The 16,588-nt window shown below is 44.9% G+C and overlaps 1 protein-coding gene across 6 annotated transcripts in view; it reads right to left on the bottom strand.

Annotated features, from left to right (window-relative positions):
- The window catches only part of SPTBN1 (spectrin beta, non-erythrocytic 1), a 197,656-nt gene that overhangs the window by 15,703 nt on the left and 165,365 nt on the right, over window positions 1-16,588 (bottom strand). For all 6 annotated transcript variants that reach the window (XM_072742171.1, XM_072742170.1, XM_072742174.1 and 3 more), the window contains 11 exons: window positions 15,396-15,542; window positions 14,274-14,537; window positions 12,267-12,491; window positions 11,753-11,842; window positions 11,314-11,595; window positions 10,315-10,445; window positions 8,911-9,115; window positions 8,090-8,464; window positions 3,644-3,888; window positions 2,391-2,529; window positions 1,552-1,636 (listed from right to left, as the gene is read on the bottom strand). In XM_072742171.1, coding sequence (XP_072598272.1) covers window positions 1,552-1,636; window positions 2,391-2,529; window positions 3,644-3,888; window positions 8,090-8,464; window positions 8,911-9,115; window positions 10,315-10,445; window positions 11,314-11,595; window positions 11,753-11,842; window positions 12,267-12,491; window positions 14,274-14,537; window positions 15,396-15,542 — 2,188 coding nt within the window. The remainder of the gene's footprint in view (window positions 1-1,551; window positions 1,637-2,390; window positions 2,530-3,643; window positions 3,889-8,089; window positions 8,465-8,910; window positions 9,116-10,314; window positions 10,446-11,313; window positions 11,596-11,752; window positions 11,843-12,266; window positions 12,492-14,273; window positions 14,538-15,395; window positions 15,543-16,588) is intronic.

The raw sequence follows: 16,588 nt of genomic DNA, 5'->3' as shown, positions 1-16,588 counted from the left end.
AGCGCAGGCCTGGAAGGTATGCTCTACTCACCCAGCCCTACTTCAGTGACCGAAGCCTCAGACCCCGAGGGAATTCAATTCACACACCACCAGACCACGCTGATGAAGCAGGCATTCACCAACCCCCCTTCCTAAGGTGGTAGCTGTAGGTTTTATTTTGGGGGCTGAGAGGGAGGAAAGGATACAGGGAGCACTCTAAAAGTGGGGACAATATGGACTGAGGCTTCTGCTTTCTTCGTTCTGTTCCTCCACATGTGAGTAAACACAGTAGGACACGCACTGCGGTTAAGGGAGGGGTAGGTCAGAACTGGGCTTTGCATCGTGGCCACGTGGTGATGCTTGGGGCTATATGGGCGAGAAATGGACTGTGGGCAGCATCGGCATCCAGGAGCTGCTAGCTGCCTCTCTTCAGCAGTCTGGCAGCCCTCAACAAGGCCACAAGGAGAAGATGCCGCTGCTGCACCAGGGGCTCATCTCCTCATCACATATGCCAGCATACAACCTCATGCCTAGTTCACAGTGAGGAGTAATACAGGCTTTGCTGAAGTCAACGTGCCCTGGAAATTCTCAAAATTTATAGACCAAATCCTATTCAAAGAATGGTCAAGAGCGGGATTTCTTTTTCAAAAGAGGATTGTAGCCCAAAAGGGTGAGGTGCCTTCATCTGACATTTTACAAACCTTTTAGAAAAAACCCCCCAGATTTTGTTTCTAGTGAGCACCCCTGGTCTCTGAGAATGGGCTTCTATTATACTAGCAGAGCCTAGGGCCCCACACAGAGAATGGCAAAATATAGTAAATGCTTATATATAAAAAAACATATATAAATATATATATATAAAATAAAAAAATAAATATATATAAAAATATATATATAAAAATAAAAAATAAAAAAATAAAAAAATATATAAAAAGCTATATAAAATGCTTAAGCTGGGCTACCTTCAGTGTTCGTACCTATTATTAAATGCTATTCGCAATACTGCACGGTACAAACTCTCTGGTGCCTCATATATTCTTTATAAAATCAGATTAAAATTAGAATCTCCTCAGAGGGTCCCCTGGGGAGTAAATACAGAAAAACATATGCAACACTTAGAATGATGCCCAGTTCACTGTAAAACTTTTAGAGTTGGTAGCTTTTATTAAGTTACCAACCTTCTATGAAGAGCACCAAATATAAGAACTAACCAGGCCAACTTTCTACCTTCTTGACTGTAGTAATACTTCCTCTTAAAGATAGCTAGAGGAGAGGACTTCAAGCTGGAATGTCCCAGAGAGATACCGAATTATCATTCCCATGCTGTTCCTGAGGAACACCCAAATCCCCCTTACAACAATGAGCTCAATCATGGGATAAAAGTAATGAATATGCCACAGGGAACTACTTAAAAATACTTAGCATGAAATGGTGAAACAGGGCATTAGGAAAGAAGCATTTAGGACTCCAAAAATCATTACGTGATAATATATCAAATCATAGCAGGAAACTAAACTTGCATGTGGCCAAAGGACACTCAAAAAAGAACGAGAAGATTAAGCAGGTCCTTACTCAGTCTTAACCATTCCCATCGGTCTTCCCATTTGTCAATCATTTCTTTTCTCTTTTCCGTCAACTGCAGTAACTTTTCCTTGATCTGTGAGAAAAGGAGGAAAACAGGGACATCTTAACAGACTGTACACGTCCTCTTAGCATTCTCCTTAGTGCACTTAGTCCCCTTAGTGGACTTTGCAGAAGAAAAACACATTTTCTGCAGAGACCACTACTAAAAGAGGGAATCCCTAAGGACTACTCAGTCTATTTATGTACTGGAGAGAAAAACATGGCAACAGGCCTTCCAGAGGGGATGAGAAGCAGCCTAGGCACCACCCAAAGCTGCTGAGCCCCCTCCAGATTCGGGGGCTCCACACAGCGATCACACTCAGAAGAGATGCACGGTGAGAGAGGGGCAAAGCCTTGGCCTGAGAGAACACCCTATCCCTTCAAGGGCACCACATGCTGACTCATCATTTATCCCTTTATTACCATCCTCCTAACTTGAATTAACAACCCTCCACTAACAGCAAACTGATCTAGGGCACATGTGACAGGAAAGGGATGAGTACTGACGGAGGAGGTGACAAAGGATGGCACTTCTGCCTGGGGCCTGCAGAAACTATATTCTGTGCCAGACTCATCGGCTCTGGGCCAGAGTGATCCCATGTAACTATTCCACACACAGGAGAGGAGCAAAGAATTTCAAAATATGTGTGAGCATGCACGTATATGAATACGGGTTTCTCACGTATGTGTCCACATATACACATACGTACATACTGACAAAACAAAGTCATCTTCCATCTTCAAACCGCTGCATTCACCCCAGGGTCTGAAGCAAAGAGCCGTCCTACCTCCTCAGACGCATAGTGCTTTCTCGCCAGCAGGGATTTCCCAAGTTCAATGCAGGTTGTGAAACTGTCATTACGAGCATCGATTTCAGCTTTGATGCCTTGGTGATTATTCATTAATAGTTCAACAGATGATACATCCCTAAAATTAGATAAATAATACCTCTTTCAGGAGATCAAGCTTTCCAGATCAACGTGTAGGTTTCAAAACACGTAATTAATTTGAAAGAAACTATTCAACAGCATAGTATGTCTTTCAGGTCTGATTCACAGTCTGGGCTCATCCACTAGAGCGGATGCGTAATGACAGTCTAATTCAGGACCAGCAATGCAACCTAAGGCGATATGAAGCTTCTCTCGTTTGTGTGTGTGCGCGGGTGTCCACGTGCATTCATTTGAGGAATTCAAAATGGTTGCTAGGCAGGTGCCAGAAAAACCACTGGATTTCTGTTCACAATTTTGTACCTCAGGAGTTAGTGCCAAAAGTTCAGGACATGTGTGTCCCAAAGAGCAGCTGATAACTCCTCCTTATCCAGGCACAAAGAGGCACAGAGCCGGAACCAGCCTGGAAATCAATGACTGTTAACGCTGTTAGAACTTTTCAGGGATCAAAACCTAAAAGTCCTGACCTGGGAAATACAACTGCTTTTTATATATACAGTAATAAAAGATTTCTTCTCAATTACAGCGGGGGTTGGAGCTGGCAGGGGTGGACTGGAGGTTGTGCATGTGCCTGCCTGTTCGTCCTTTAGCTGCTCTCCACTGCCTTACAGCAAACATGGCCAAAGAGATGTGGAACAAATATTAAATAATTGTCTCAAGGCACCATTTAAGCAGATGGTGAGGATGAGATACCTTTAGAAATGCATGTGAAAAGGGACAGAGTGTTTTTTAATCTCAGACACAGAAAAGCCACCTCATTCCAGTGAAGAGAGCTAGTCACACCCAAGGTATGTGACTACTTGAAGCATGAGGCTCAGAGAAAGGGCAGGAGGGCAGAAGTTAGGGTGGAGCATGGGGGTGGTGGCTGGGGGGTAGGAGAGAGGGTTGGATAACACTGTGTTCTGGTTCCCTGGTAATTGTGGGCTGAGACAAAGGAAGCAATTAACGCTGCTCCCAAATCCCTCACCACCTCTACTCTGGCCCCGAAGCTCTTGGGAGATGCCCCTGGTTCTCTCTAGAAGATCCCTCTAACAATTACCCGGGGTCAGCAAAGCTGGATCTCCTCTCACCCACCAGGAGGCCAGGAGGGTTACCTTGGCTTCTCCTGGGCTTCGATCTGCCGGATGACATCCTCCATCCACAGCATGAGGTCTCGCACCATGCTGAAGAAGCGGAACTTGTCCCCTGTGTCCACCAGCCGCACCCTGCGGCCCTCACAGGCATCCAGCAGGGCTTTCCAGGCTTCCAGGACCTCGTTCTCCCGCTTCTGGATGTCATCAGCCTTGTCACCCGCATAGGCTGCCTGGAGACGGGCTGCGTCCTCCTGTAGCTGCCTCACCTGCAAAGCCGCGGGGGGAGACAAGTCAGATCAGATGGGTGGGCCTTCTCTCCATTGCCCCACTGCTCCCTGCACGCACATGGAGCCCCTACACCCCAAGAAGCTCACAATTTCATTGGGGAGATCCACCCTGAAAAAACCCAAGTTTACCAGAAATGTACTGAACTGCATTACTGAGTTCAGTGTAAATGATAAGACAAACGATATGCTAGAGGAATGCAGGCAGGTGACTTGAGTGAGGTGTCCTGGAGGCAGCCTGGGATATAAAGATGGTACAGAAAGCACAGGGGACATATGCAGACACATTTAAAAATCAACACGTAACATGCTCCTACAAGGTAGACAGGTTTTGTTTTGTTTTGTTTTTTTAAATCATGAACAAGGAACAGCCATGAAGAATTTACTCTGAAAACAAGTTTTCCATTGTTATGTGCTATTGCTGTAAGAGCTCTCACATGGGCCAGTTCAAATTGAAAAACAAAAATACATTAAAAAAAAAATTAAAAAAAAAAAGAAAAACAAAAATGCATCTAACATAGCTCGAAAAAAACCTGACTGACATCCAAGAAGGTGACATTTTCACTAGCCAAATTTCAATAAAAACTTTGCAGAACAGGAAATGCAAATGGGTCTTAGGAAAAGATGCTCCATGGAGATACTGTAGTTTGTCATCTATTAGTTGGCAAAAATTCAAGTCTGATGATGTATCTGCCAGTGAGTAGATTTTAAATTTGACTGCGGACAGGACAATGAGCTACAGCTCCTGTAGAAGGCATGGGCAGCATGCATCAAAATTACAAATGTAGGTACCTTTTGGTTTTATGATTCCATTTTGGGGAATTTATCCTACGTATAGTTATACACATTTAGGAAATGAAATACACATTATTTACTGCAGCAGTGTCTGTAAAGGCAGAAAACTGAAAATAAATGTCCATCGGTGAGAATCGGGTTATATTAATAACGATGGCACATTCATGCAAGAGGCTCTTCTGTAATCATGAAAAAGAATGAGGAAGGGCTCTACATACTCATGTAAAGTGTTCCAGGATGATGGCTCTGTAGAAAAAAAGGAAAGTGTAGACAGTGTGCCTAATATCTACTTTCTGAACAATAAAGGGGGAAAAACAAGGACTGGCTTTCACCTTTTTTGGAGGGGGAATGGAAGGGAGATAGGCCTTTATAAGGGAAAGTCATAACTGTGGCTATTTTGTATTTTTAGACTTCTTCCTCTTATATATATTACTAGTGCCATACTGTATGCAACATCTAATAAAACACATATACAAGAGAATGTACACTTAATCTTCATTTACTGAGGTTGTGTGATTAAAGTCCACAGACAAGTGTCATCCCAGACTACAGGAGCCTTTAGAGGTCTGGGAGGGGAGTATGCAGATAGTTAACACATGGGGGATATACGTGGGGAGAAAGGGTAAGGATGGACAACACTGGCATTTTCAGGGAGGTGGATGTTGACCCTGACCACACAAAAGGACTTTAGGTGGAGGCACATAAGGAAAACAAATTCCTCTAAGAGATGCAAAGAATCAATGGGGTTTGTTTTCTGTGAGGATGTGATTTCCACATCTTCACTTCTAGAAATCTTCTATGATTATGGCTCAGGTATAATTCAAATTACCATAGGAAATTCTTAGGAAATAATTTGAAAAATGAATTTCCTATATGATAAACCAAATCTTTTACCAACAATTAAAAAAAAAAAAAATCAAACAAAAAACCAAAATCCTTTCCTGTGCCTCTGGTTTTTAATTTGTTCTCAAAACAAAACAAAAAAACAAAACAAAACAAAAAACAAAACAAAAACAAAAAAGCCCCAACCAACCAACCAAAAACATGGTGGAGGAGGGATCACAAAAGTCCCTCACACAAATGAACTAGTGCTCTGAGAAGTCACTGAAGACCACTACTGGGTACAAATGTCCTGTGGCTCCCATGCAGAGTGGAGACTAGGCTGGCACAGGAGTTAAATGACCAAAAAGGACATACCACTAGCTTCTGGGAGCCTGTACCAAGGGCCTCCCTCTATTCTAATTCTGTTACAAGGAAGGGATCGCTGGGTGGCTCAGCAGTTTAGCACCTGCCTACAGCCCAGAGCATGATCCTGGAGTTCTGGGATCGGGCTCCCTGCATGGAGCCTGCTTCTCCCTCTGCCTGTGTCTCTGCCTCTCTCTCTCTGTGACTCTCATGAATAAATAAAATCTTAAAAATAAATTTTTACAAGGAATCTGGACTGGGTCTGTATTTGCAGAAGGGGCATGCATACTTCTAAAGCTGTAAATGGCTTCATCCAGCAGGTACAGTGAGGCAGACTCTTAAAAGACTCAAGGGAGTGCATGGACTCCTGCCCTCCCTCACCCTCAGCAATCTGAGTCTTACAAGGTGAAGGGTTTTAATGAAGAAAAAAAGAGATCAAAACTCTATCATCTGTAGAGTCTCTGGAAGTTCTAAAACTAAGTGATTGTTCACAGGTGCAGAGGGAAGACCTCCTGCCAGTAAGCTGTGTTCTAGCTCTGCCTCTAGGCATTCCCAAAGTTCCACCCAGCTTTTTTTTTTTTCTATGTAATAACAGTTAGAGAACACTTAGAGAGTTCTTACTGGAATATATATTTTGCAAACAACATCTCAATCCTCAAAGCATTAGGGAAGGGAAACGAAGATAAATTAAACTTGCAGTGATCCAGAACAACAGGCCACAATTCAAACTGGGGTTTGCCCCTCTCCAGGGGCCTTGCTCCAGGCACAGGTGAGAATGTAACCACATGGTGCCCCAGGACCTTATATACAATGAAAGCCCCTGAACACGAAGCTGAGGAGCTTCTGAATACGGCAAGTTGTCACAGAGCTGGGGAGTCCACGAGCTCTGAAGGGAAGATCAGAAATCCTTATGATACATGGTGGACCTTCTAAACTCTGCTTCATGCAGACCCTCAGCCACTCCATGCATCTCTTTTTAAATATGCTTTCCATACCTTCTACCTCCTTGGTGGAAGAGCTGAAGCCATTTAATCTGCAGGGAAGGACCCCTGGGTGGCTCAGTGGTTGAGCGTGCCTGCCTTCGGCCCAGGGCATGATCCTGGAGTCCCAAGTCCTCCATGGAGCCTGCTTCTCTCTGCCTATGTCTCTGCCTCTCTCTCTCTGTGTCTCTCATGAATAAATAAAATTTTAAAAAAATTTGCAGGGAGCACCGACTGTGACCTGTTTCTAGAAGCAGCAAATTCAGGGTAGGGGAGAAGACAATGGTGGCAAAGGTGGTTCCCTCCAGAGAACAAACCCCAAAGCACACTGGAGATTGTAAGGCTGGTGGCATTGGATCAGGATCAGCCCACAGTCAAATCTGGGCCACGTGTTTTCAGAAATAAAGTTTTACTGTTATACAGCCAAGCTCCTTCATTTCGTATCGTCTAGGGCCGCCTATGCTATATTGGCAGAGCTGAGAATTTGCAACAGGGACCATATGTCCCACAAAGCTGAAGACATTTACCATCTGTACCTCTACAGAAAAAGTTTGCTGATCCCTGCCCTACATTATCAACACATTCGTGACAGGAACAAAACTCCTAAGGTTCTCAGGGCTGGCATTGTCCCTAGGACCATGAATTTTAGAGGAGAAAAAAACACAGCTGATTTCTCATCTAAAAGTCCTCTAAGACTAAATAAGAAACTACACAGAGATTAGGGAGTGATTATACGACACGTTCTCACTGCTGTGCTATTATCACTGCCAAGCATCTTTTAAAGAAAGTCTCTGAAAGCCATTTCAGAGTGGGGGAGTGGGGAGACCAGGTGTATTAAAACATTAGACTCCTGTTTTCCCTCTTTCCCAACATATAACTTAGATCCTGGTGGATGGAAAATAATAAGGTATTATTGTGCAAATGATTCTGGGTGAATGAATATGCTAACATAACACAAATTCTTGTTAGAAGAGGTCTGTAACTTGCAAATGGTTGCATGTGCGCCTGGTTTAATTGTGGAGATGGTCATTTAATGATGTCTGTGCATGTGGTGCACTGTGAACTTCACAGACTTGAGTTCTCCCAGATGGAGCATTTTCACAATGTATGTGTTTAATTTGAGTACTTCTTGGAAACACGTTTTGAGGAGCCAAGGAATGGAGAGAGATGCTCAGAGATGCAGAAAGACGCTCCCCACGACCCTGGGCAGCTCCCTGACCCACCTGAGTGCCCAGAGCCTGGATGTCATGCTCGAATGTAGTGTGCATTCTCTGCAAGGTCTCCACTGTGTTCTGATCTCTCCCAAGCTCCTCAGGCAGTTTCTTGTGTTTGTCCTGTATGCGCCCAAAGATCTCCTTGGCATCGTGGTAAAACTTGTGCAGTTCATAGGAGGCAGCGAGAATCTGTGTTCTTGTGTCAATGAGCTCTAGGAGGTCAGCCCAGGCTTCGTTGAGCCCATCCTTCCACTCAGCAATGGTGGCGGCATCTGAATGTCCAGAGTTGATGAGTTCATCTGCCATGTGATTGACCGTGTCCACGCGCTCTTGCCCAATGTTCCCTGTGTCTCGGGCAAATTCCCGGAATCGTTCTTGTAACATCTGAAATGGTGATGAGCATTAAAAAAAACAAAACAAAACAAAAAAAAAACAAAACCAGTGAGACTACTGTGAACATTTTCTTTTTTCTTTTTCTTTTTTTTTTTTTAACATTTTCTTAATCACATGAACATCCTTTGGAAAGAAACAAGTAATATGCATGACTTAACAGGTCTTAGCTCTAAAAACTCAATCAGGCTTCCTTCTTGCTCACTGCAGCAGAGCAAGGCCCTGGCTCCATCTCCTTTCACTACTGGAGAAAAGGGCACAGAGAGGTTGAACAAGCTAAGTCAAAGTTGCCTGGTGATAAAAGAGCTGAGCTGAAACTAAACCCTGTGACCCGTGACGAGAGTCCAAGGTGTCTGATGTGCTCACAGATAAGGAGTCCAGCGGCCGCCCATGCCCAGTGCACGTTGCACAGCCGCGTCTGCTCTGCCCAGGGTACTTGCCGTGACGTGCTCGTAGTCCTGCCCCAGCTCGTGCGACCCTGCGACCACCTCCCTCTCGGCGATCCACTGCTCCAGGTCATCCACCTCCCGGTTGAGCTGGAAGAGCCTGTGCCTCTCATCCAGCTTGCCTCTCCGCTCCTCAGCAAGGTCCTTCAGGCCGGCGTACAGCTTGTCCACTTTGGACTGCCGCATGCTGATGCGCTCACTGGAACAGGGGGTGGGGGGAGGGGCGGCAAGAAAATGACCTTCAATGTCAAATTTTTTTCAGTGAGAAAACAAATGAGGTGGAAATGCCAAAAAAGCATGTTACATAAAATTTCTCGAAGGAAACTTCTGGTTCACCTATTTAGCCTAAAAGATAAAACTCTGAAATCTGACCTTGAGTAATTTAGAGCCAACATGTAAACAAAACACAATAACTAAGGCTGAAGGCCATCCTGACTGTGATGATAGAGGCAGGGAGGAGAAACCCTAACTCTCTGCACTGCTGGCTCTGTAAGTCAGGATTTCTTCTGACGTTAAAAATTAATGCAAAACCCAGGAGCCATCTTCCATTCTTAAGAATCATGTATGTGACCCAAGGGATGGATGATACTCCTGTCTGGCACACACCTCCCCCTTCTCTGGGGTGCATGCTCCTGGCCGCTCCTGTCAGGTAGGTCCTGAGAGTGACTTTCTTGTAACAGGAAATCAAAGAGACAAGGACTTCTTGATGCTCCACGCGAGAGACTAGGAAGGCCACTTTTCTGGGAATCCTATGATGAATACATGAAGATCCCCTTTCACCAACACAGCCACTGACTGGTATCTTCAACTTGCTTTGGGTGATGCACAAAGCCGATTCTTTTCCTTTCTGAGTTATAAAAGGCAGTTACATAGCAAGCCTAAAATGACTGCCATTAAAATTAGTATGTGAGCGTGGTATAAAGTAGGGAACTACCACACACCCTTCTTTTTATTCCCAAGGTGCTTGAAGGACTTGATAATGTGAGGAAGTGTTACCATCTAACTCTTTGTGGGAGCCCTATTATTTTACAGGTCTGTGTATCCTTGTCTACTATTCTTCCTAAAAGTAATCACTTAACTAAACTGGATGACTTTCAACCCAAAGGTAGGTTTTGATAACCTGTATCTGTGCAGGTCAATCTATACTTCTGACTTGTGATACCAATCATTTTTCAAGAGGAGATATTTAACCCACAAGGACAATTTCCTAATGTTAACAGTTCACCCTTTCCATTCAGCACAGGCCTACTGGGTCTATTTGAAAGATGCTTTCCAAAGATCTAGATCACCAGTTATCCAAGATGGACACTGCCATTTCCATCTGCATTGGGTCAGGGTAGAAGACCCTCACTGGGAGGAACCGACAGGCCAGTCTCGTCTTGACACAACAGGACTCACCTTTCAGGATGACTGTCAGCCACCAGGGCCCGGCTGGTCTTAGAGAGCTGATGCACTGTCTCTGCGTAGTCCTCCACGGCTTGCTCCAGAATCTGGTGCTTCTTTAACATGGAGACGGCACTCTGCTCATCCTGCAAAGAGGGAGAAGGTCACAACCACCATCGTCCCCTCTGGCCCAATACCACACTCAAGTAGGACCAGCTGACTGCATGATGCGTAGGAAGAAAAATCATCAGTAAGAACAAAAGCACAAGTGTGGTATGCAGGCAGTGCAACACTGAAGCCTTTCAGGAGTGTCAACATGGACCAGACTGTGGGACGCCCCATGAAAGACGAACACAAGGATCATCCGGAGTGAGTGGGGAGACCTCTCTGAGGTATAGGGTAAAGCCTACAAAACCAAGCGTATTCTGACTGGCTGAGACTCCTCACCATCTCACCCACATGTAGGTAGGTGAGAGCATTCTGGAACCCTACAAATTTTTATACTATCTCAAAAGCATCTTGTAAAGTTTAAATAACTCTACCAACTAAAGAGAACAAAAAAGACTCTGGTAAATATCCATTAAAAAAAAAAAAAAAGGATAAACCTAGTCTTTTTTTTTTTTTTTTTTAAGATTTTATTTATTCATGAGAGACAAAGAGAGAAAGAGAGAGGCAGAGACACAGGCAGAGGGAGAAGCAGGCTCGTAGGAGCCTGACGTGAGATTCGATCCCAGGACTCCAGAATCACGCCCTGGGCTGAAGGCAGGTGCTGAGCCACCCAGGGATCCCCAAGATAAACCTAGTCTTAATGACACACCAGGGCTCACATAAGAAGATTCTGTATCAAGGGGAAACACCAGATTTCAGTCACCTTCATGCAGCACAGTGTCCTCTGTGACACTCAAAGGCAACGATGAGACGTTTCACAAAGACACAGCTACCAGCAGAAAACAGAAAAGCACCTCCGAGCCCAAGTCTGAGGTTCCCTGGGGCAGGACTAGAAACCTCTCTCACCTTGGCCTTCTCCTCAGACATCATGTACAGCTCTTGCTCACTCATCCACGCCTCAGCCTCAGCCGCATCGAAGTAGTACTGCTGGGCCCTGTGCGCCTCCTCAAGCCGCCTGTGGCGCTTCTCTGTCTCCTCGATGAGGAGGCCCCACAGCTCCTTGAGGTCAGCAAGCCTCCGCCGGATGGCCTCAGCATTGAGGCTGCTGCTGTCGGTGACAATGTTCTGGCTCCTCTCAAAGATGTCATCAATGCGAGGCTGGTGTCCCTGGATCTCCTTCTGGAGGGTCTGTGGGAGTGGGGAACACACAAATAAGGCTTGCTGGGCCCCGACAGAAGGCTGCTCTGTGAGTGCCAAGGGGAAACAGTGAACCTTCACTGTTCTCTGCCCTGTAACTTGGAGCAAATATTTATCAGACTGAGCTAGCCCAAGCAGAAACACTTACCTGATTTTTCTTTATTAACAGCTGCACAGTCTGGAGGTTGTGGCCATGATCCGTGGAAGTCGCCAAAGGCATCCTCTCTCCAACCCACAACTGGAAAGAATTGCAAATACAGGTGATTAGGACTTCTCAAAAAGAACAAATACTTGATGTCAACTCGTGCAACAGAGGATCGGCAGGAAGGCCAGCCTGAGAGAGAAGGTGTGCACAATCCCATTACAAGGGCTAGTCTTTCAGACCCTATTTCATCCTCACTGCTAGACTCGCTGGGAGTCCTCATGCCTAATTTATTTTTAAAACTACTATTCTAGAGGCATTAAAACCATAGCACATCTTTAGGAAATCAAAGAAAACAATGGAGTTGCATTTTGTGTCAATACATAAAAGCATGGGCTTCGATAGTCCAGCTCACCAATGCAGCCCAAAGTGAGCCTAACAAGAAATGAGAACACGGCTTAAGGCAGGTCAGGTGAGGAGGCTTATGGACAAGCCCCTTGTGTGGTGAAGGTCTACTTACAATCTCGTCCTCCACATCCCTGTTGAACTGATGGATCTCTTTGGAGGCCAGCAGGTTATGCTTTCTTTCGCTTAAGGGCTCCAGCAGTTCCATGAACTTGGTCTGCACGGTGAGGCGCTTGCTATCCACCTCGTCGGTGCTCTTCCCCTCCTGACTCAGGGCCTGGGCCTGGCTCTGGAGCTCCTCGATCTCCTTCTTCCGCACCTCCATTTGGTTCTCCAGCATCTGAAGGCAGAAAAGAGACCAGGTGGCACACCAGAGACAAGGAAGACACACACAGTTCTATAAAATGTTTGTTTTGGGAACTGGCCAAAATGGAAAATTGAACATAAATTTATATAATGGAGAGTCTAAGAAAGGATTCTTAACATCTATCAAACTATCAATTATTCCCTTTCCAGGATTTTTTTTTTTTTAAGTAGGCTCTACACCCAGAGTGATATCTAACATACGGCTTGAACTCACAACCCTGAGGTCAAGAGTCGGATGCTTCACCGACTCTGCCACCCCGGTGCCCCTACTTTCCACTGTATTTAAACCCGAACAATATTCAAGTTTGTCCAGGAGCTTAGATGGCAAATGACAAGAAAAACACAAGATTAATTATGGGGAAAGGACAGTCTTCAGCTGCTGGTTCACAAGCCATAACGATGTTGGAAACCCATGTAATCGTCAGGAAAAAGTAACGTCTCAAGGTTCCAGTTCTTTTAGGCTAAAAGGATAGCTAGTGTTACTGTCTTCTCTCAATTTCTTCAATCAGAAGGGTGATTTTCTTTTTTTAAAACTAGATCATGAGATGAAAACACGCTAATTGCTTATTTACAAAAGGAGAATGAAAGCAGTGGGGTCTCTCAGGAAACGTCACACGCAGATGGCTGTGAGACGAGGGGGCTGCATCTGGGAACAAATGGATTCCTTTACTGGGCGAGGAAGTAAACAGCCTCAAGGACAGAGCACCCATAACAAAACTCCCTAACGCATGGTAACGTAGCCAAGAAACCGCATCACTCAGGAAAAGGAAGGGTGGGTATCACTCTGAAGAAACAGGCCTCAGCACTGGGCAAAGACACCGCCACGGTGACTGGTTCCAAGCAGGACCGTGGCGCCGGGGCCTGGGCCAGGGAGCCACACATGATTCTGACACCAACCTGCTTTCTCAGCTTCACTAAAGCTGTTTTCTAGAAATTTTAAGTAAGTTCATTTGCCTTTAGAATACTACCATGTCCCCAAATAAGTGAGCAAATAACTTCCTTTTATTGCATCAGGAAGCTCTGGGAGACACAAAGCCTCAGGGCTGATCTGGTCAAGACTTTCCTGCATGAGGCTTGTCCTGCCCAACCCCTGAGATAGCTGGCCTCATGCCAGGACAGTGGACCCAGGAGGGTCCACTGAGTCTGCCCTGGTTCCTACAAGGACAAGAACTTTCCTGTTGTTCTCATCTAAAAAGTACCCTGATGTGGGGACACCCGGCAGTTGGCTATGTGTCTGCCTCTGGCTCGGGTCATGGTCCTGGGGTCCTGCAATTGAGTCTGCATTGGGCTCCCTCCTCAGCAGGCAGTCTCATTCTTCATTCTCCCTCTGCCGGTACCTCTCCCCACCCCTCACTCATGCTTGCTCTCTCAAATAAATAAAATCTTACAAAAAAAAAAAAAAATACCCTAACCAACTAAGATAACAAATATTTACTGGATGTTATACAGCAAGTATGGAAATAGAATTACTTTCTCTTGTGTAAACTGCACAACTGACTGAAATGAGTATTTTCTCGACTATTAAATGGTGATATTATCCGTCAACTGAGATGATGACACCCAATACTTCTACAATACTATGCCTTTCCAGCTGATTCTAGAAATGGGCCATGATGCTGTCAGGACACTCTGCTGGGGTAAAGCCCCTTCACACAGAAGACAGGTGGTTGACGACATGGTGTGCAAGTTAAGACTGTAAAGACGATGTCAATAAAACAGAAACAGGCCCAAGTATGTGGTTGCCTCATCCACTTGCCTGTTGCTTTTTAAGCAGGATGTTGACGCTGGTAAGGTCTTTGCCATAGTCATCAGACTGAATCTGACTCTCCAGGCCATGCAGCCATTTGTCCAGATCTGCACAGCTCTGGGTGAAAAGTTCAGCCTTGTTTGCATCAAAGAGCCTCTGGGCCTTGGTCTGGGTGGTGGATTCAAGGACTTCCCACATGTTATGTAAACCAGTGAGTTTCTCCTTCACCACAGCTTCCGTCTCGGGCTTTTCTGAAATGAGCTGCATTCCTTCCTGGAAAACATAAATAAATACAGTTTGCTAGGGAACAAAGGTCACTATGAAAAACCACCCTAAAAAAAAAAAGAAAGACAAAGAAAACCCACCCTAAAATATTTAATCTGTGGTCTACCTATTCAATTCAACACACAACCTTTCCATGTAAGGTTACTGCTTAATAAATGGACAAGGGCCTAGTCTATGGACACACTACATGGCTCTCAGAGAGGACAGCGAGAAGTGACCACTGCATGATCAAACAGTTTCAACGGGGGCAGCAGGAAGTGCTAAAGACTTCGGATTTCCTCCCCTCCACTCGGCCCCCAAAGACTGTGACACGTTAATTTAACCATTAGAATATGAAACAATATAAAAAGCCTGAGGAAGAGAAGAGGGGGGTGGGGAACTTCATTTTCACGTTCAGTATGCCGCACACAATCTCCCTGTGCCAAAATGATACATTTTAAGTTATGATAGTGCCTGGTCACACTAGAAAAATGGAAAAATGTAAGATACATAGTATTTCTAAATTCTGTGCAAATCATCAGTCTCTCATAGTCCAGGACACATGATGAATCAAAATAGTAGGGACTTGGTCCAGGGGGCCCGCAGCCCATCATCTGCAGCAGGTGAGAAACAAAAGAAACCGAACAGCCAGTACCCACTAAAAAGCTAATCAAGCGTTTTGTACCACACCTGGCTGGGTTTCTGCTTTTCTCCCTTCTAGTGGGTACAAGTAAGAGGGACTGCTCCTGGCTGTGTTACTTCTGTATAGGATGCAAAAATGCAAGAGAATGTGCTAAAGAGAGGAATTCACTTCCATGTTGTGGCCACACCAAAGAAACACGAGTCTCATCAAACATTTTAATTCACCTTCTCAATTTTGTCAAGCCATTCTTTGTTGGATGCAAGTTCTGCCATAAATGCTTGATGTTTTAACCATTTACTGTGTAGATTTCTGGCTTCATCATAAGACATGTCCTGGGCGGTAAGCATCTTTTCATTGATCCAGAGAGAGAGCTAGGAAAAACAAAAATCAAAAAGGTTTCAGAGATTGTGATCACAGACATCAGCCGTTTTTCTGCCTGGAAAGAGTTGTGTTATGTTGTACTATGCATACTGCACGTTTCCATGTCAACAGACAACCAAATATTTACTTTACGACTCTGACCTGTCATGACTGGTTAACTCCATTGTACGTGAGATGTACCTGAGCCTGGCTCCGAAGTATGTATCTAAAGTTAAATCCAGGAGTACAAAAGCTCTCTGAGCCAGCTTTCAAAGTGCTTGGCACGCGTAACCAGCCTTCCCCTCAAAGGCCTGTGTTTAAAATTCTGCCCTAACCAGTCCAAGTCACAATCTTCTTTCTCTTCCAAATACTCGTGCCAGCTATTCCATGTTAATCATGATTAACTGCCTTTTACTCTATTCGGTAATCTTTTTACTCTTTTTAGTTTTCTATTATATATGAAAAAGACCAAACACAGAACCCTCACTCTTTTATTCCTCCCTTTCCCTTCACAGTGTATCTATGGGAATGCCAAAAAGCATAAATAACTTGCTCACTGTAGGAGTAAGGCAACAATGATGCCCTCTTTAAAGTTTCCTTCAAAGTTTGAGTCACCTTCACCTCTTTTTCTATAGCCTCTATTTTTGTAAAGAGTCTTCCATTCAGGCCACGAACACTCCTCAGGACTTGATTTTGAGACCCAACATGTCTCTTTGGATCTAAATTCTGCAAGACTCACAAAGCCTGCCAGCTGCTGACAGATCTGAGAAGGGAGTTCTCTCGTGAGGCCGAGAGTGGGAGTCAGCCCAGCCGCAGGCCCTGGACACACTTCCCTTGCTGGCTTTCATCCCAATTCGCTCGGCTCCTTACTGCCTATAGCTGGCTGTGCCAGGTTCTAATTCCTACCCCCATACACAGTGCTAACTAACCCAGGAAGAGCTTTTTGTTTGCCTTAAGAGAAAGATACACAAAGGAATGTAGGACCAGCCCAGAATCAAAGGTCTTCAGAGACCATGTCCCTTCTGTGTGACCATAAGAAGCCCACGTCTTATACAAC

The sequence above is a fragment of the Vulpes vulpes genome, chromosome 16, assembly GCF_048418805.1.
Source record: "Vulpes vulpes isolate BD-2025 chromosome 16, VulVul3, whole genome shotgun sequence".
NCBI classification, from domain to species: domain Eukaryota; kingdom Metazoa; phylum Chordata; class Mammalia; order Carnivora; family Canidae; genus Vulpes; species Vulpes vulpes.
Note: the sequence above shows the minus strand (reverse complement) of the source record. Positions and strands in the feature narration are given on the sequence as shown.